Source organism: Lissotriton helveticus, chromosome 1_1, assembly GCF_964261635.1.
Source record: "Lissotriton helveticus chromosome 1_1, aLisHel1.1, whole genome shotgun sequence".
In the NCBI taxonomy this organism is placed as follows: domain Eukaryota; kingdom Metazoa; phylum Chordata; class Amphibia; order Caudata; family Salamandridae; genus Lissotriton; species Lissotriton helveticus.
This window is the reverse complement of record NC_136057.1, coordinates 1,792,928,196-1,792,949,930: the sequence shown is the minus strand read 5'-3', so window position 1 is coordinate 1,792,949,930 and position 21,735 is coordinate 1,792,928,196. Positions and strand designations below refer to the sequence as shown.

Sequence of the window (21,735 nt, the reverse complement as noted above, 5' to 3'; positions counted from 1 at the left end):
CAGCCAAATACTGAGCCCTATCGCCCAGACATAACAAAAGCAACATGCTTTTAGCTCGGCTCTCGCAGCCCTCCGGCCTAATTGCCTATCCTGTCTACTATCCTGTCCGGAGACGACACATTATCGGGGAATTGGAAACAGAACACCTTGTTTGTTCTTACCATTTGGCCCGGAGATTTCAACGTGCAGCGGCTCCGAAGTTGTGCCCTCCGCAACATCGGGGCCTCCGTGGAACCTAGACCGGGACCTAGCCGGTGGGATCCGACGGCTCTCGGCCCCGGCCGAGAGCGTGAACCAATGATGAGAGCCGTTGTGCGAAAATCCCGGCGATCCTGATTCGGGCCTGCCCTGGTGACCGTGCGGCTGATGTGGGTGAGATGCACCGGGGACTGATTCTGTGAAGGGGTCCTCCCCCCGCCGCTGCTTTGTCCGGCGGCCCTGGTCCTCTGCGCCCGTACTCTGCTTGCTGGGGGCGCCGGTGCTGGTGTAGGCGGGGACCCGTATTGGGCGGACATCCTTTCGGCACCAAGGCTGCCATTGCTGGGACCCCCGGAGCTCTGTAAAGTCCTACATTTTTGAACTGTTTTTCCGGGGGTCGTGGAGGGCGGCGCTGGGCTGACTTCACGAAATGGCGGCCGACCCTCTGAAACAAGAATCGCCCTGTGGCGGCGGGCTTGGGTTGCCTAATTGCGCGGGGGTCTGGTCTGGTGAGCGTGAGCTTACGGTCAGAGATATCCTGGAAGCTCTGAGATCCCTGCGCGCATCCCTGGCCCCCGATGTCCCTGTGGGTCCGCCACGATCTGCCGCCATTTTGGCCAGCCGTTTCTTCTTGCCGCCCTCTTGTTTCAGTGACTCCATTGCCTCGCCCCCCTCGATTGCTGCAAGTGTTGCTGCCGCTGATCGAAGATCGTTTTGTGTTCCGGTGACTTTGGAGCTCCCTGTTTTTCGAGGTTCTGACCCCGGGGACTTGGACATTGTGCCGCGGCCCTGTCCGGCATGGATGCCTGGAACTATTGGTGGACTGCCGCCTGCACCTGCTCCGATGGCTTTGCCTTTGTCTATCATAGAGACCCCCTCGCCCTCCCCAGCGGCGAAACTGAACTCCTGTTTTTCATCATCCGTGCTGCGATTGCTGATGCATCTAAACTCTCTGTTTGGACTTCTGCTCCCTTGCGGACCGATTTACCCCCCATGTTGTTATGGTAGTCACCATTTTTTTCGACTGTATGCTGGTCTTGTATTTAGTATCTCATTTTACACTGTCATGTGGTGGGTGGGATTTGTGGTTCGGAAGGGATGGGGGTGATATGCACGACTCTTGGTTGATTCTTGGTATACGACTTAGTGGCGCAGTTGTTTGTACCCGTGGAGCGGTGGGAGGTCTCCTTCTCTGTACGTTTTATGGCGCTTGATGGGGTGTCGTCCTGGTCTGTTTTTGCTGTGATTGTCTGGCTGGGCGGAGGGCGGCGGCCGACCATATTGATTGCTGTTCTTATGCTCCTCCCTCCTGTTTTCTTATTTCCGTTTCTGTTTCTTTTTTGTCTCGTTCTTCTCTCTTTCCTTCTCGCTATATTTCGGGTTCTGGTTTAGGGCGACAGGCACGCTGTTTGAAGGGTAGGCCATAGCCTTCTACAGGGGTGCAGGGTGGGATGGGTGGGTTGGGTTCTATTTGTTGTTTGTTTTATGGTTCTATGGCCCTTTTGTGTCTCCTTTTCGTAAAGCCGCGTCTGTCCCGGCCTCCCGTGGTGTGTTCGGGGTGGGGTGTGTGGCGTCGTTAACCCTCCTCTTATGGTTCGGTTGCTTTTCTTCTCGATCGCTGTACCCTCACTGGTGCTGATACTCCTGTTGTCTCCTGTATTCCCGCCACGGGACGCCTGTGTCGACATGTCTTCTTTCTTTCGTTTTTACATTTCATTTCTTTTTTCCTTTTCTCATTGTTCCACCTTGACCTCCTCCCCTCCCCCTCCTTCCCCCCCTCTGCCCCCTTTTTTCCTCGTCCCCGCCCCCCTCCCTCCTTTTTCCTAGAGGTCACTATGACGGGCTAGTTTTGATGTGCTGTTTCTCCGATCCCTCTGTTCTGGTTTAGCTGTGGTTTGGGTGGTGGGCATGTGACGATGATAATGCTCAGGTGTCGATTATGTCTCAATTATCCTGATCTTCTTGTGTGCATTGTGTTGTCCCTCCTGTACTGCGGCCCCTTACCCCCTTATTGACGCTGAGGCTGGTTCTGGGACATCGGACGTCTCTATATTGAAAGTGAGCCTGTCGTACGCCTTATCCCCATATTATAAAATTAACCTTTTTTTGCTCCTGTGTTTTGGCCCTCTGGTTCCTAAGTCTCTTCTCTTCTTTTTACGATTGTACTGCCTCTGCTTCTTGCTGATTGATTCTGTAATGTTTGCCTTGGAACCTCTGATTGCTTTACACATTGCGGCCGGCCGGTTTGGTTGTAGGCCTAAAATTGTATATCCTTTTGATGCCAATAAAGGTTTTTAAAAAAAAAATTTAAAAAAACAAAAGCAACATGGCACTCACAAGAAATAGCACACAAAATTATGGAAGAAGGAGCAACATTCCAGCAATGGGGGATTGAACTGAGGCTCGAACAGCAACCACGCTATCCGACACCTCTCTTACCATCGGCAAGACCCTCGGTTAAAAAACCCACTAACTCCATACTCAAGGGAGCAAGGAGCAGTTCGCCGAAGTTGCTGCCACTAGACATAAAAAGGCCTCGGCCTGGTCAAAAACAAACTCAAGGTAGCCATTTTTTGCCAAAAAACATTCATAACTGGAAGTCAATACAACGTACATTCATTACAACGACTGTCGATAATTGACAAAAAAGGGAAGAATTCACCACCCATCCAGGCAAGCCCAGCGAACTCAGAATCTGCTCCTGGAACATCAACGGCTTAGCTAGTAAAAGAAACAACCCTGAGTTTCTTCAATACCCGAGTGCATTCGACCTTCAATTGCTCCAAGAAACGTGGGAAGAAAAAGCATTCGAGCTCCAAGGGTTTACTTCGTGCTGCATTCCGGCAAACAAAAACACCATCTTTGGGCGAAGGTCAGGAGGCTTAATGTTCTTCGCCTCAATACCTACAATAGGCGAATTTGAGATAATGGATTTCCACATAACTCCCCCAAGTGCTATACAGGTGGTAAAGATCCTGTTCCGGTTAAAAAAGCAGGTCAAGGGAGTAATCATAATTAACACATACATCCACCCCAAGCAGAAACAAAAAGCAGTGGAAGACTTGGCAAAAACGCGGGAAAAAATAATGGAAGTAAGGGAGTTCGACTCATTCATCTTGGCCGGCGACTTTAATATGCACCTCATTAACAAAGACGAAGACAATGACCTCATCCAAGATTTGAATGCAGCCTGGGGCGTACCAACACAAGGCCCAACAAAAAAACAGAAATCAACAAAGCACTCAAAAAACTTACTACGATCTTTTGAGCAACTTAATTTAAGGGCCTTAAACGGTCCCTACGCTGAGGACGATCCACCAGTAGCTACCTTCCACTCCAACAAACAATCTTCTCAACTCGATTACATGTTTATATCTTTAAACATGTTTTTCTGGGTAACAACTTTTAGAATAGGGACGAGCGACCTCAGTGACCACCTGCCTCTAGAAGCCAAATTAAGATCAAACTGTCAACTGGTGGTAGCATTATTTATAGGCCCTGACACAGAAGTCAGCTCAAACTTAAAGCGGCTACGGTGCAACGCCGGCAATATTGACTCTGTAAGCTGCAAAGCGAAAATCCTCTTCAATGAAATTGCCAGCTCTTCAACCAAGGTGTCAGATGTTTGGCAAAACTTTATTCATGCCATCAGAGAGAAAATGGAAGAAATTATGCCTAAAAGCCCAGGTCGAGGGAAGGGAAATTCGAATAAACCAACTTCAACAATGAAAATACAACAAGCATTTACAATGCAATGGTCTCGGCATTATTAAAGGTAGAGCTATTGGCAAGGCTCATGACATTTTTTATTTTATTTTGCCGAACCAACAAACAGGCAACAGATAGACTGACTAATACAGCCTAGTAAACGTGAGCACACATACAGTCAGGCTACACACAAACTGGCAAACACAGACTGACAAACACAACCATGCATACACACTGCCAGATTAACAAACAGACAACATAGAAACTGCCAAACAGATACAGAGACTGGCAAACACAAGCATACACACACACACTCAGGCAAACACACAGCCATACCAACAAAAAAGACAACATGCAGACTGAGAAACAGACACTGATAAATACAAGTATACATATCAGGCAAGCAAACTACCACAGGAACACACCAATGGACGGACTAACACATGGACTGGAAAACACAGAGACAGATGCACAAACAGAAGTACATAGTTACACACAGTCACACACACTCACCAACTGGCGGGTAGACAGAAAAACATGCAGAGATTGACTATCACGGTTATACAAACGCAGAGAGTGGCCACAAGAGACACATTAAATTAACAAACGTATAAGCGCACAAGTGCACTCAAGCCCATTAGCAAAAGAACCTCTTCACCCACAGAGAAACGTGCAAAGTCTTAAAACACAGACCCATAGACACACAAGCACTTAGAAACACTGTCTGATGGGCCGATAGTTACACACAGACTGACGAGCATGGACATACAGACTTATAAACAAAGAAAACGACAACCTCACAAACACACTTCTAGGTGTACTGACTAACAGCTTCACAGCCTGAACGGATGCACATAAACACGCACAAATCGACACCCAAACTAACATATAAGAGCATGCAAACATGCAGTTCAGAAGTACTTACCCACAGTAGTACCACAGAATAAGGCATAAGCACGCAGATGCAAACAGGCTCAAACATGCGCACACAAGCACATGTACACATTTAGGCACACAGAAGCACACATGTAAATTGATAGAAACCAAAACTCACAAGTACACATATATGCATAGACACACACAACATGTGCCCCACTATACCACCGAGACACGCACAGACACTTGTAGAAGTGATCATTTGAACATTATTATTCAACACGCAGGCAGAAAGTACACACCCACAACACACATAGTGAAACAGACAGAAATATATATATATATATCTATATATATGAAGGCATATATGGGTATAGCCACACATACAACCACACAAACACATAGACACAAAGATTAACATACTTACACACAGGAACACACAGTCACATATGAATGTTCTTCTATGCAAGCACAGACACAGGTACACTCATAACAGGAATAAAACAATTTTCATAGTGTCAAATGCATACCTTGTGGGCTCGGTTGGCGGGTTTGTGGGAACCTCATGAGGTTTCAAGCTTACCCTGGATAGTTCCCATGTTAGGTAAAGTCTGCTTGGACAACTGTCCCACACTGAGCTCTAATCCGTTCCCACGGTTCTCTCGCCTCCTTCCTGTGGCCCTAATGGCTCCTGTTTACGCTGCCAATCAGACTCCTCGATGGATGGCCTGCACTCTCCAGGCCTGGGCTCAAGTTTGCCCCTGACCGTGACTCTTGCCTCCACACCTCATTAGTCTCACACCTGAGCCCCGGCCCTCTGCTTCCATTTGTCACGCTTGCCTCTGGAGGGGAGGTCGAGAGTGCAGACTCCAGCTCTAGAGGCTGAAAGGCCCTATAGTCTGAGCCCACCCTTAACCTCTGAGGCGTCCCCTGGAACCTAAAGGTGAGCAGACTGAACGTCCTTATCCATAAACAACTGATACATGATCACACATGTCAGAGGAGGTTTGTTTTCATCTAGCTGAGAGCGGATGAGGACAACTCCAAAGCAGTCTGCTGATCAGTGGTGTATGGCAAAATGATGCCCCCGCCCCAAGCAGAAGGTGGGAGGGGCCCCCGAGCCCCGGTCACGGTGCACGTGGTGGAACCAATAAAGTTTGGGGGTGCCTACTTGGGCATGCCACTGTAGAGACTACAGTTAATGGGTGGCTTCATTCACGATTGCAGGGCTCTGCTTATCAAACTGGTTGGTGAATCCCCCAATACTGCTCCCTCGTCGGAGGAGCACTGAACATGACTTCAGCCACAGCCACAGGCCAGATGCGGCTCTCCTCTGATGTCTGTAAGTGAAGGCGGTGACGGCTCAGCTAGGCGCCATAGCTCAGCCTGACATGCGGGAGAGCCATCCGTCTTTGAGGCTAATAGAAGCAGGGCACTGACGTCTGGTCCTGCCTACCAGGCGAGAAATACGTCACAGCCCCTCGGGGTGGCAGGATCACTAACCCTCGCCCTTCCGACACGGGTCAGACTAGGGAATGGCTTCAACCTTCATTTGGCAAACCTGAATTTAGCAAGTGAGCTTTCTCCCATCTCTGCCCGCCCGACCCCCGCCTCCTCTCAGAGACAACTGGAAGACAAGAGGAGACAACGGGTGCAGCAGAGGGGTGAGCTGAGACTGGCCGGGGAGCCTTCTGCCTCTAAGTGTCCGTGGGTGCAACCCACACAGGGCAAAGCAGGCAACAGGGAAACGAAACAGGGGGGTACATGTCTTCCGGCAGCCGCCGGTATCCCGAGTCCCAGGGCTGCAGCGCCACGGGCTCCGGGGCATGTGCCATGCTGTCCCGGGGCAGAGCTAAGCACTAGACTAGACGGGTGGGAGACACGAGGGCAGAACCCGGCAGGGCACGAGAGGGAATAAAAACAAGAAAAACGGCACTCACCGGCTGTTTGGGGAGGCGGCGGCTCCTCTCTGCCGCGGGCAGGGCTGCTGGGCTTCTCCGGTCGGCGGAGGCTAGGAACGGGCTTCTTCTCCTTGCCTGGCAGGAGCGCGGGGAGACCTCCCGTCCGCTTCCTGCCTAGCCCACTGTACTTCCGGGTCGGGGCTACGATTTTCGGGTGCCCTGGGCTGCGGCGGTAATGCGGGGCTGATGAGGGGTAGGCTCCCTCTTTAATTTAAATATACAGCGGGGTGAGCACCCGATGGGGGGATCCCCACGCCGGGACTTCTTCCGGCGGCAGCGGTGGTCGGGCAGAAATGGCTGCCTCAAAGCTTCCGAAATTTTTCGGATTTAGGGGCGTGGTTTGCTGTCCTGAGTGACGGACGACGTCACGAGCTAAAGAACAGCAAAACGTACGCCCCCAAAATCCGAAAAAGACGGGGCTTCTTTGGAATTACTCCCTTCTCTTCCAATGGCTGGCCTCCATTTAGGAAGCCAGCCAATGGAAGCGAACGGAGCTGAGAGGCGGGTCTAAACTGCCCTACTATACAACATAAGATCTCCGGACCGGAAGCTGCTTCGCAGCTTATAGGTCCCTCGACCTAAAAACGACTAATAATTCAAAAACTGAGGCAATTGCGGAAGGATCAGATAAACCAGCACCTAAAAAGTGATCTACGGGCAGCAAAAAGCCAACTCAAACGGTTGAAATGGGAAAGGCAGAAACTAAGAAATAAAGACCTGTGGGTAAAACTCCTCTACGAAGGGAAACAGAAAAACAGCTCCAAGTTTTGGCAAATGATCAAAAGACTACAGAACCCTGATCACTTAGGTTAAAACTCAAATATTTCAGAGGAGGTATGGACAAATTACCTATCGACGCATTTTAATAATGACGACACCATGGAGGACGTCACTATATACAATTCTTGTCCAAAAGCCATAAGGTCAAAAACAAAAGGAAATTCGAACCGCACGGGCATAGAAACCGAGAGAAAGTGTGCCCACGGAGCCACTAGCGTATTAATATTTGCTAAACCCAATACGTATGAAGGCCCTGCAAAGGCTATTGAGCTTGGCCCATCGTACGAAATCCTGCCAGTAGACATCAAACGAAAAATATCGAGGGGGCGACCCTCTGGGGCACCAGGGCCGAATGGCATACCACCGATATTGTATAAAACAGACTTGGAGTTCTGGAGTGAATCGTTGGCGCCAATATTTAATAATATTGAACACACTCAGACTCTCCCAGAGTCTTGGCACGGGTCAGTCATCAGCCCGATTTATAAACGCGGTAGCAAGAAGCATCCCAGCAGCTACCGGCTCATTGCCCTACTAGACGTGGAGGCTAAATTCTTCGCTGGAGTCATCCTGAAGGAACTAACTTCATGGGTATCCAAAAACTCAATTAATCAAACGGGTTTCTCCAAGGGCCAAGGGACCACAACCAACATCATGGCATTGTCCTTGCTGATGGGAGCAGCAAAAGAGATCAAGTCATCTTTATACCTCTTGTTTATCGACTATACCGCGGCATTCGACCATGTGGACCGCAACAAACTATGGCAGAAACTGGACCACTGGGGAATACCGAAACGCCTCCTAGATGCGCTAATATTGCTCCATTCAAAAACCTGGATCAAAATTAAACTTGGGGCAGGTACGCACCTTTCGAACGCCATCAGGACAACAAAAGGGCTAAAACAGGGGTGCGCATTAGCACCACTACTATTTAATCTTTTTCTAGCCGACCTATCTGGGGTCCTCGACAAATGCCCTAACCATGCACCCAAATTGCGGAAAATCGTCCTCTCTAACCTCCTGTTTGCGTACCCGACCTGGTGCTGATAAGTCAGACACCAACAGGCCTCCAGAACCTCTTGAACGTAACCCACACTTTTTCAGTAAAAAACTCCCTCCAAATTAACTTCAGTAAATCAAAGGTCATGGCCGTGAATTACTGGAAAAAAAGGAATCTCTGTTGGCATCTGAATGGAAGCAGCTTGATCGGGTGACCTCTTATAAATATCTGGGAGTTATCCTGGACTCCAAAAACACGTCTAGGGCGCAACTTGACTCCTTACGAGGCAAGGCAACGACGATCTACCTGGCATTAAAACCATTAAAGACCAAACTACCTAATCTCACCTTTAAACCGCTCCTTGAAATCTTGCGTGCAAAACTACAGCCTACTCTCACATACGGCAGCGAATCGCTCCACGGGAAGGATGCCACAATACTGGACACAGTCATAGCCAACACATAAAGGGCTCTTTTCAATCTTCCAAAATACGTCTCTCCAGCCCAAATTCGACTAGAGTTCGGTATCCTCAAACAAACCCTAGAAAGGCGGAGCGTGTGCATAGCAAGCTGGCACTAGATCCGCATAGCAGAGACGGGCTCCTTAAGCAATGTATGGAAAGAGCTACTTCGGCACCGCAAATCCTCGCCCAGAGACTACCTATTTGAATCACTCCAAGTTCTTGGCCTGACCGACATCTGGGAAACATCAATAGACCTTTTGTCCCTAAAGAAAATCACCAAAAAAGCGTTGGCGTTGTCTCTGTGATCGAAGACAAGCATGATCTAGCAAACAGGGTGCACGGCTGGATAACGTTGGGTGACTATGGGAAAATACAACCGCAAGCATACCTTAACATCGGTATGAAAAGGGAACTCAAAGAAGAGCTGCTAAAACTTCGCCTAGGGGTGATCCCCATACTCCCCCACCTCTCACCCCGGGAAAGAAATAACTCTTCACAGCAGTGTTACCTGTGTAAAACCTCCAAGGAGGACATTGTCCATGTAATCTGCACCTGTCCTAGACTAAAGGGCCTGAGGCATAACTTTTTACAACCATTCTTTAAACTACATGCCATTCGGTCCTGCAGGCAGGCAGTCAAACTGTGTTTTAACACCAATAACACTAAATTGAACTGCCAGGTCGTGAGGTTCTTTTGATTCGACAAAGAAAAGACTAAACAGTGCTAGGCGAAAATTACACGGCTCCGAGGAAAAGCATGAACTGATCTCAATTAATTCTTCATTTTTAATCTAATTTAACTTGATATGCCTAAGTACACACGTCTTTTAAAATGTATATATTGGTGTTTTAACAATTTTGTAAAGGTTTTAATTAACCATGTACAAATAATAAACGTTACCTTACCTTACCAGTTGTCTGAACTCAAGCTTTTTGGCATGTTGTGCTTACACAACATATGAATTCTTGCATATTAAGCCTCATGAGCCTGCTCAATGATCAGCCAAATAGATGAAACCTTCTATCAGTACATACTATGCTCCTTGGCACTCCAACGCCCACTCCAAACTGTAAATATTCCACTAACGATAAAGGGATTAATTTCAATTTGCCACTGATGTTCAACCTGGCCCTGACACCCTCGCCTAAGGCAAGGAACCTTGTTATAATGTTTTACTTTATGTTCTTTAAGAAAATAAATAAACATTTTTCGTGCTCATGACAGGTAACGTTCCGGTCCTGCGCATAAAAACAAGCTCGTATTAGGAGCAGGTGATACCAGCCCAACGGTCGCGGGACACCAGCAGCTATCTTCTGCAGCGCCCGGTTGATCACAGACGTTTTTGGTGTGCATTATAGGTAAGAATAACGTGATGTTGCTCATATATCGTTTAGATTAATTTGGAATCTTTTGTATTTCTTAAATTAAATAGATATTTTACGTATCTCTTGCCCTAGACCTAGAATTTTATCGACTGAATTGTAAACCATGAAGAGTGTTTAGTAACTGGCCATTGAAACGCCGTTACGCTGCTATAAGCAGCCTTCAAGGATTTTTCGGGTAAGGATAACCCTGTAGATTCTTTTATGTATTGGAGCGTGAGCGTTCAAATACGTAACAAAAAGTGAGGCTTTCCCCTTTCTAAAAATATTGTAATTTGTGTTTTGTCATTCAGAGACCTATCAAGAACATTTTAAAGTAAAAAAGTAAACCTGGTCATCGGACAAGACCAGAACGATTATAATTAGCATGTAAGTTCCAGCTGCATATCTATTAATGTGCCTTTTTTATTTATAGTAATAAGGCTTAAGATCAAAATATACATGAAATTTAGGGTATACTTACTAGTGTCCCCAGTGCAAATTCGGTCTCGTATATAATAATGATCTTTTTGGAGAGGTTTTTGAGAAGTTTACTGACTAGGATAAATCGTGTCCTTTAAGGGGAAAGTTGTTCTTCACAAACACTGAATAGAAGTATTTTCAAGTAGATAAACTGCGTGTAAAACATGGTCATAAGAAAATATTGACTATTATATCACCAGCAATGTATAGAAATGTATCGATTGGTCTTGGCCCTTCCAACTGCTTAGTTTGATGGGCCTAGTGCAATCGATCTACAACTGCTCAAATATATAAATATTAGACTGTATCGTGTTAGGCAATAACTAGACTGCCTTAGTAAGATAGGGAAGGGACTTTCATTTAGGAACTTGTGTCATGAATTAATTGTTTTTATCTTAGTTTGTTATTAATGTGATATTGTTAGTATAAAACTTTTTTGTATATGTTATGTTGATTTTGTGTATATTTTGATTTTTTTAGACGGAAATTGTGGCTCTGAAGAAGGCGTTTTTTGTAACGCCGAAACGCGCGTCGGAATATAATCATTGCTACTAAATATTGCTTTTTAAATTTTATGTGAATGTATTGTATTGAAATTGTTTAATTTTTTCGTTATTGATTATTCTATGTTATGTTTTAGCAGTATGTATAATGGCTGCTTTTTAATATGATTCTTTATTAAATGAATTAGAGTTCCTTTTAATTTTGTTGTTCCTTCATGAATTCACCTTCCCTTATATTTTGTCAATATTGTGTTGCGATATTCACACAGGTTACTTTATAACCTCTCCTTCACATCCCAAATAACTGAATTGGGTAAATCTACCAACTTTCAACTTCCCATACTCAGAAATATACTACTTCCCTCTAGACATTTTATTGAACTGACGAAAATCACTGGAGAGGATCTGTCTGGATTATAGTAGTACTGTTTCCATCGGCCTCCAAAAGACCTTGTTACTAGGCTACAACAAGATCAGAGCCTAATAGCCGGGTTTTGACTCAATCTAAAAAGATATAACCATGTAAAGAGTGTTGAAACTCTTACATTTTCTCCAGGTGAAGGGAAAGATTAAATTCAGGACGCTGTGTAAAACACATAAAGTCCACTGGAACAAAGGCCTAGGGTATCTTCAGAAACTAACAACTCCAGTCTTCTTGATGGCATCCTTGACTGGCTACTCTCACCTTTCCTCAGTATTTTACCTTTCCTACCCCATCTTGAACCCCTTATTAATCTCACAGAAACTGTATTATCAGTGCAGTGAATTATTGATATTGGCATGGTCCTATAGCGCGTAAATACGTCAAAAACACGAAGGGATTTAGCAAGGTGGTAATAACCCCGAAAGCATCAAATAACCGGATCATGACATCAGTGGCATTTAATAAAGGGCCATTAATGCCTCCTTGTCTAGTAAACCCTAGTTAACTAATCTTCATTAACCTCTGTTCCCCTTTATTAATATTAATGCCTTGTGGTGTAACTGAACCATTCATCGGTCCCCCATTTTTCATTCTTAATTAACCCCATTAATGTTCCCTGGAGATGGTACCACTTTATTAAAGCTGACCCAATTACTAATACCACCTGATATTTTATTACAACCACATCAATGCATATGATGTGTTATGTTACAATGATTTTTTTCACTTCAGTAATTGCCCTTGTTTTCACTTATTCGTTTACGAATGCACACCGGTGCTCAAATCACTGTAATACTTGCCCCCGGTGCACTTATTTATAAATGTACTATAATTTTAGGATATTATGGAATAAGTTAAATCAGTAGTCAAGTAGCGCACAAATGGAAACCATTATATGTAAATGTGGCGGTCATGCGTTAAGTTTTAATATGCTATATTAGTTGATTTGTCTTACATTATAATATGGTATGACTCTTATTTTTAGGTTGAAGCTGCGCTGTCTGGTTTGCTAAAGACATCTTGAGGAAACTCAGAAAGCTTCCCTTGATACGCATTCCGCCCACTGCTTACCATTGGCTTTGTGGTTTGTAACTCACATGTTCTGGTTTTCTATTTGCAGGGTTATTTTGTTTTCTACTGTCCAGGGTGAGTTTGACCCTTCCAAGGAGCAAAGCATTTTCACACAAACTCCCCATGTATTTTTCGATGAGTGCTACTTTCTGTAAACAGGCATGGAAATCTTGTTTTTATCTCATCACATTTGCTGTGCATTCAAAGACCACGGTCAAATGTCAGGCTCTGTCTTCCGAGAGAGCTTGGTGTTTACTTTATTTTTCTTCTCTGAATTCAAAGTGAGAAGATTTAAGTGACAATCTTGCTGGATACTGTGGGTAGGAAAGATTTTTCTTTCTAGAACATAACATTTAAACAAACCGTGCAAGTATTTCAGAATTAGGAAAACAAATGAAGCACAGTGTATGTTAATTCTGAAGTGTGTTGGAAACAAATACTTTAATATGATTCCAAAAAATCATTACACTAAGTGATGCCATTTCCACACATTATCACTTGTGCGCTGTATAGTTTTATTAGTAAAACTATGTCTGTGCCAATGGAATGGTCGTTTCAATTAAAAATGTATTGTCTGTAATGGGAGAGTGCTACCTCACCATGCATAATCCACTCTACTCTGCACCACTCCACAGCACTCTACTTCACACTGCAGTCTTTGCCACTGTCCTCTACACCACTTCAGTATAGATCACTCCAATTTGTTCAGCACGACTCCACTCTAAGCCACTCTACGCCATTGCACCCTATGCAAATGCACTTTACTCTGTAACACTCAACTCTGCGCCCCTGCGCTCTACGCCACTCTAATCTACTCAGTACCACTCCACATCCCTCTACTCTACACAATTACACTCTATGCCACTGTAATCTACACCATTGCACTCTAACCTGGACCACTCCACTCAACTCTGAAACAACTCATGCTATGCCACTGCACTGTACATTAGGAAGAGGTGTGGCGCCGCGGCCAGGGCGACTGACGCTGGAATCTGGGGACCACGGTTCGATCCCCGGCTCCGGCGGCAGGTTAGCCCAGCACCATGTGACTCTGGGCAATAGCTCGCTTAATCTTCCCGACGGCCCCCAGCGCCTAGAGACCCTTACGGGTGATTGTGCGCTTTACAAATGTGGACTTTACTTTACTTTACTCCACAATGCGCCAATGTACTCTAAACTACTGCAGTTTACGCCAATGCACTGTAAAGTCACTGCTCTCTATGCTACCGCACTCTACTCTGCATCACTGTACTCTATGACACTCTACTCTGCAAAACTGCCCTCTATGCAACTTCACTCTGCATCACTCCACTGTACTCTACTGCACTCTACGCCACTCCACTCTGCACCCCTCTACGCCACTGCTCTCTCTGCCACTCTACTCTAAACCAATGCTCTCTATGCCAATGCACTTTATGTCAAGCACGTTATGCCACTGTACTCTACATCAGAGCACTCTACTCTGGAACATTGCCCTCTACGGCACTCTACTCTGCAAAACTGCACTCTATGTCACAATACTCTGCACCACTGCACTCTATACCACTCTACTCTGCACCACTCCACTCTGAACCACAGCACATTACTATGCACCACTCTAATCTATGCCATTACATTCTATGACGCTGCATTGTACGCTGCCGATTATGCAGCTGCACTATAAGTCACAATATTCTGCAACACAACGCCAGTGCACTTTAAGCCACTCCACACCACTGCACTCTACGCTGTGCCAATGCACTTTACTGTGCACCACTGCACTCTACTCAGGACCATTCTACTACACTGTACACCAATCCACTCTGTCGCACTATATTCTACTCTGCACGACTCTACGCTAATACATTCTGTCCTACTCTACAACCCTGCACTCTGACACTCTTCTTTGCACCACTGCATTCTACTATGCAACACTGTAACGTACACCGTGTTCTACAACAATGCATTGTACGCAGCTGAATTCTATGCCATTGCACTCTGCAAAACTCAACACTGATGCACTCTATACCAGTCAACTCTACTTTATTTCATTGGACTGTAACAACTCCACTCTATGACGCTCTAATACACGACACTCTACTCCACTCTTCACTATTCCTCTCCACTCTCCTCTATGCTATTAACTTTTAACCCTGCTGAACAGACGGATACCTGCCAACTTGAAGAGCAATCTCACCGTGAGGAGGAGGCGGAGCCTCGTGTCGAGAAGTACCTATAAAGCACTTTTAAACCACACCCCCAACCCCCTCCTTCCAAAAAAAGAAAAGAAAAAGCTTGCTGATGCTGGTGCCGATGTCTTGGGGAGTAGTCACACCTCTTAATGGATGTCTGCCATTCAAAGCCTCGGAAAGCGAGCTGAAAAAACATTATTTACAGTTTTTTTAATCAGCTCGTTTTCTCTGTCACTGTGTGATATCGGGTCCTCCCCGGGAGACCGTGTGATGAGGGCCGATATTATGTGTGACACGTTGGCGCTGTGCGAGTTGGCTGGTACGTCAGCAGCCACGCTGGTGTACAACATTGTTAAAACAGATTGGCAAAGCCAATAGTTCTTGCGCAGTCAAGACCTATTGGCTTTGTCAATGCTTATATTTACTGTATTTCTCCCATTGTGAATACTACTGCGGGCACCCAGTCTGACCACTTGTATAGGGTGACCAGATTCTCAAACAAAAAAACGGGGACAGGTCATAGACACAGAAGTAGGACTACGGTTTGTAGTAACAATCGACATAAAAGCAGGACTATTTGACAGCTGTCATAAACAAAGAAAAGGGACTACAATGACAGCTCCCTCCACAGACCGAGATGAAGCATTACAGACAACAAATCCGAGGTCTTTTATTGGCATCCCTCTCCTTTACGCAGCAGCATTGGTACTTTTTATTACATTTACACTTGTAAGGACTATAGCTTATATTTGCCAAAAATCTATAAAACATCACAGGCTACCAAACACCAGACTTACTACCTTTATCAACGCTCGTTTCTATAGCTGCGCGTCAGCACCACGTAAAGTACAACTCACTAATGTTGCTTAGTTGCTCATGACAGAAAAGCATGGGAGGTAAACTGCGGAATGATAAATTGCCCAAGGGCAGCCATGGACCAATGTAAGAAAAACACTTCTCTCCAGGTATTACTGCCTTAGGGTCTTAAGGGTCGCAAAGGCTGGCCGACCACACAGTCCTCCCACATTTGCGTGGTAACTGCTTAAGTGCACTCTAGCCATTGGTATCATCTCATAGCACAATAGTGTGAAGACCTGAGCAAAAAGCTCGAGCAGCGCTGCTCGCCTCTTCCACAGGCGTTAATACTGCTCCTTTAAGTCCTTTCCAGCTAAACAGTTTCCAGTGATCTGAAAGTTCGGTCAAAAGGTCAAGTCATAGCTTTGATATGGAGAACACAGGATTTCTGTTCTGAACTGGTAGAAATTAATGGTTGGAGCTTGAGAAGGACATTGGGATATTATCACCACATGTGTTATCGGACACTAATCCTAACATTCAGAAATAAGTTTCTGTTTCGTGTACTTCTAGGTGGGACATCGGGGGGAGCAGCAAACACACAGCCTCAACAGATCACAGAAGTTGAGAAAGTTCATAAACTGGGGTTGCACCTTAATATCACTATTTCCTCCTCTAGCGAAGATTCAGTTTTGATGATATGCAATTGTTCAAATTTGGCTGGCACGATGACGTAGGTGGTGCTGCGTGTAAAAAGAGAAGGGAAATCACGAGAGAAAATATCTCTCTTCAAAGGATTTCCCTTCCTGCTACAGCGCTCACCTCAGTGACGACACACGCCATAAACAGTGCAAAGAGAGCATGAGCGCGCATGCTCAACTGGAACAATGAAAAACAGGGACATTTCTGTGTTTAACACGGATACTGTTTGAAAACAGGGACATTTGAGTCACTTGGAGAAAAGTGCCGGGACACAGAGACACTTCTCCAACAAGCATTGGCATAGCCAATAGGTCTCGCTTTTGGAACCTTCTAAGTATTTAGTTATGCAGCACAATATCCTTGATGCAACAACATCAACTGTTGCGTGGCTAAACACTTATAAGGTCCCAAAGGCAAGACCTATTGGCTATGCCAATGCTTGTTGTTTGCTTATTTTCCAAACCTGCAATGTGGGAAAAACTGTGGGAAAAATATACAAAATAAAGGAGCAGACCAGAGCTCCAACATGCCAGCACATGCACTGTAGTGTACTCTTTCTCATGCTCCTGTGCACATGTGATCAAACAAAATGCTTTCACTCATAGTGCGGACAGCCAGTGAATAAAGTGGGTTGACTAACTACCGTGTAACCTGAAGGCACGGGGCAGTAGATGAGCTGTACAACGGATGGGTGATATGCAACTCTACTTAGCAGAACTCTTGCTAAATTAGGAAATGACAAAAATCAAGGAGCAGCACCAAAGTAATTACTAATGGTACATAAAGCAAGTATGGCAAAAAAGAGCAGCTTTTCCTTCCATGTGAAAAGTTATACACGCATAGAACGAAGTGAGCATCTCCCGCTTTGCACACTGAAAGTGTTTAGACCTTAAGCGGAGTACAATTTCTGTCCCTAAAGGTGGGGAGGGCGGGCAGAATGAGGTTTTGCGAGCTGCGAGGAAGCCACAATTCCTAATCAACAAAATAAATTTTTAAAGGCACCTAAGCTGGCACTGGAGATTAGAGAATGGTGAGGGAGGTTTAAAAGGGGAGCCAAGGAAGGTCGAACTACTTCTACTCACAGCTCGGTTTGAAAAGGAAAGGGCTGTGGACTATGTCTGGAAATTCTAGTCGAACCGCCCACCGCACAGGCTAATGTGCCTCCTTTAGGCTGTTCTGCCCTACAAGATTTACTTTAAGAGTTGGCAGGATGTTAACTGTACCGGGTGTGTGCACAACTTTACAATGACCTTTAAACAATCTCGTCTAGCCTAGTCAGTGGCTGCAGGGAAAGCACACATTACTTTTTTTGTTGCTGACAGCTTCAATGCAGCCTTCACACAAGTGACAACGGAGGTGTTCGTTCTTCCACTTCATATTCTAATACAACAGCACTAAAGTGCTTCTCGACCCTCCCATGCGTCTGGTAAACATGTTCATGTTTGCTCTTCGATTTAGAGAGGAAATGTTAACAGCACCGGTTGCAAATGTTCAGAGTCCCTCTAATAGTGGGCTTGACAAGTATACAGAAGATGGTGATGAGGGCGGGCATGTGACCCGATGACTAATTAAGAAGGCGCCTGCCTTGCGGGCGTCCCTGCAGTGGGGAAGGAAGAAAGGTACAGAGCGCATTTAAAAGTGATAGCACAACGCTCCGGTTAAAACAACAAACAAACACAAAGGGCATAGATGGGGGACTTGGGGGGAACAAAGAGGAACTGTAATATATGTAAGTGATTTAAAAAATGAGATGGTTGAGCTGCGCGGCTGCTGTTATTAACTATATGAGACCGGATTCCTTCAATTAAGACAGCGCCCGCCTCGCATCAGTGAAGCGCGGTGGGGAAGGGAGCGCATTTAAAACTGATAGCGCGACACACTGGATAAACAAGCATTCAGGCATAGAGCACAACGCGCATATAATTGAAGCGGCAAAGCTACAATGTTGCAAGAATAACCTGGCACAATAAACACACATGCGCTATTTTATGAAGAATAACCGCATTGCAAACACAAATAATACATGATGCTATGAAGGTAACCAGCATTTAAATTAACGTTGCAGAGAATTAATTTTTGCAAATGGGCAAAGGTCGATAAAAAAATTTGCCTACGCACGAGAGAGAATTCATTGATAACGGACAAAAAGAAGTCCCTTCAAGTAAGCACATAACATGACCGTCTCTTCTTTGAAAAGCTTGCAAGCACGCAAATAAACGAAATATAAAGTTTCTTTAAATGTACTTTGCAGGGCAGAATCACCGGAGGCCACACACGCGCACAGGAACAACGACGTTTCACATTGAGAACCCGCATTTGGTTTGAATACACGTCCTCTAAGCAGTTAACGGCCAAGTAAGCCCCTTTTGAGAAATTAGTGAGCACGAAGTAAGGGTTGCCAGACCTGATGAGTTATACAATTCATTATAATCCTCTAGGTACCCGACCACTTTGACAAACAAGATGTCAGGCTTCACGTGAAATGGGTCCAAAAAAAAAAGCCTTCGATGCAGCAGGGTGCGGAGAGCAGGGGCCGGATCGGGAAGAGCTGCTGCCGTGGGAGGGTGATTTATGGGTGGGGGGGGGAAGCAGATCCCTTTGAAGCTGCTGGCAGTGGGAAGGCTGGGTGTGGGAGGGGGGAGGTGCTGGTGTGGGAGGAGTGCTGCTACGGCAAGGCTGTGTTTGGCAAGGCTGTGTTTGCGGGGAGAGAGAGGGGAGGTGCTGGTGTGGGAGAGGGGAGGTGCTGGTGTGGGAGAGGGGAGGTGCTGGTGTGGGAGGGGGGAGTTGCTGGTGTGGGAGGAGTGCTGCTAGGGGAGGAGAAGCCCTGGCCGTGAATGCTCGTGCATGTTCACGTGAACTGCAAGAAAACGCCGGGCTGAAAGCCCTTAGTTTGAAGAGGATTTTGCCGACATGAATTCGATCCTATCCATTCCTGCGGACTGGGACAGGCTCGACCTAAAAACGGGGACCATCCTGGGAAAACGGGGACCACTGGGAAAACGAGGATGTCTGGTCACCCTACACTTGTAGCAGATCCTCACTGTTGTGCCAGATTATCTGCCCATTCACTCAACGCCCTCTGAGACCCCTTAACTTTCCTAGCTCATCTCTTTCCTCCGTCCACCTCGCACTTTGTTCTTACTGTCTACCACATTCTCAACATGAAGCCCTACCACCTCTTTCCTACTGAAACCCTCATTCATCCCTCTGCTTTCTCCATCACTCACTCTGCATCCTTTCGCCACAGTCCCAATTCTTACGCAATACTCAGACTCTCAATTACCCAAACCCACAATTCATCCCCTCTTCTTTTCAATCTGATCGCCCCCGATTCCTTCAACAAACTATCCCATACCTCCTATTTCCCCTAAACAACATCCTTGTCACTCTCGCCTTCCTTTCCAAATTCTGCTCGCTCCTACGGCTAACTTCTCCCTCACCCAATTTCATTCCGCCTTTTATTTTTTTACGTCTTTCAAAGGTCTTGCAACGACTATGTCAGTCACTGCTTGCATTGTAACACCGCAGTAACCATAGATCTGCAATTAAAAAGCTCACGCTGACCTCTACAGACCTCGTCCCTTGGAGGCTTTATCACCAAATCACCCATCCTTACCAAATGAGGTTCGAGGAGGAAATCTACCCTTGGTTGAGGACCTACGCTAGATGAGCATTTGTGCGCTCTCGAGCCAAGAAATCAGTGAAAGGTGAGTTATATTAATACAGATATATAATTTAACGACTTTCCTTAACACTTTATTAATGCCCCTTAACGTTCTTGCCGTTTATTAACGACTTCTGTTGTAATATTAACGTCACAGCCACCCCTTCCCGTGGCATTGCCATGTACATGAAGTACCTCCTGGCCCCCGAAGGTCCCTGGGGGCGGTGAGCAAAGTCCTGCACCCCCAGCACCTCCATTGGATCCGAGCCACAGTCATTTGAAAGCAGTCTCTTCAGAGTGGAACACATGCAGCCTTCGAGATAGAAAGGGGACTATTGCTGTCTAATAACCCGCGGCCGCCATGTTAGAACTGGATGATTTTCGTTGATTGGAACAACATACGGCCTGAGATATAGAAATGAGACTATGTTGTTGTCTAATAACCCGGGGCTGCCATTTTAGAACTGGATTGTTGTCTTTGCTAGAAAAGTGGCACCATTTTAGATCAGGGCAGCTTTAGTGACGAGGTATCGCCATCTTAGAGGAGAGCATAAACTCTACATTAATTGTTTTCCCCCGCGCGAAGGGCATTTTGTATGACGGGGCACCGGCGCTATTGTAGAAAGGAAAGTCTTTGTTTGTGTAAGCAATCTTAAATTCCCAATGCTTTTGTCATTTTCGGAATGTCTTATTCTGTAAGGGGGAGGGAGCGGGTGGGGCGGAAGTGGGCGCGCCTTGTTGGCTTAAAGAACTAACATTAAAGTACAGTGGAACCCGCCATCTCGCAGCAGGTTGTGAAGAATACACGTTAACATTTCATACATGCCAACCCTCCCGATTCAGGCGTGAGACTACCGATTTGAAGGCTAGTCTCCCGCCTCCCGATTCCTGCAAGCAAAAACCCGATTCCTCGGGGTTTGTTGACAGGGCGTTTGTGTGAAGTGCTAATTTTTCCAGCAATAGTCAAAGTGGCCATGCAGGGGCTCTCGATGGGGTGAAAAAACAACAAAGGGTCATTAACAAGGCAATAGTCTTTTGAAGACCTGTGAAGTAGGGGGGGGGGGGCGTGTGTGTGCACAGGAAGCTGTTTTCGGCTGGGGTGTCACACAGGGGCGGGGGGGGGGGGGGGGGGACAACACTTGCATCACCCTCTCAGCCTGCCATTGCGCTCCATGCTTGTAAAAGGTAAGAAAAAAAACGTACATTTGTGTTTCAAATGTCCAATCCTGCAGCAGCACACTTCCAAAGCCCATACACGCCAGTAACCCGATTTGAAGCCCCATTCTCCCGATTTTTTAAAAAAAATCTCCCTCTTTGCTCTTCTGAAATGTTGGCATGTATGACATTTTAGAACAGCAAAGTGGGACATTTAAATGAAAAAAAACGATAAAGGCAGTTGTATTAACCCCATTGACCTCTTGACGTGGGGGCAATTGCAGGTGCCAGGCAGCTGAATAAAAGCCCTTTTAGCTTCATAAATCAGTAGAATAGCATCTCTTTTGCGTCTAATGGCAGTGGCACGTAAGCTTCCATTCATTTGTCAAGGCAAGGGGCAGACTGAGGTTGCCACATTTC

At 45.9% G+C, this 21,735-nt stretch overlaps 1 protein-coding gene across 2 annotated transcripts in view; it reads right to left on the bottom strand.

Annotated features, from left to right (window-relative positions):
- Positions 1-20,512, bottom strand: part of XPNPEP3 (X-prolyl aminopeptidase 3) — a 160,524-nt gene extending 140,012 nt beyond the window's left edge. Inside the window, exon 1 of one of the 2 annotated variants that reach the window (XM_078640651.1) lies at positions 20,356-20,512. In XM_078640651.1, the coding sequence (XP_078496777.1) occupies positions 20,356-20,437 (82 nt within the window). In that variant the 5' untranslated portion in view covers positions 20,438-20,512. The remainder of the gene's footprint in view (positions 1-20,355) is intronic. The other variant, XM_078640654.1, reaches the window with a different exon arrangement.
- Positions 20,513-21,735: the final 1,223 nt, after the last annotated feature.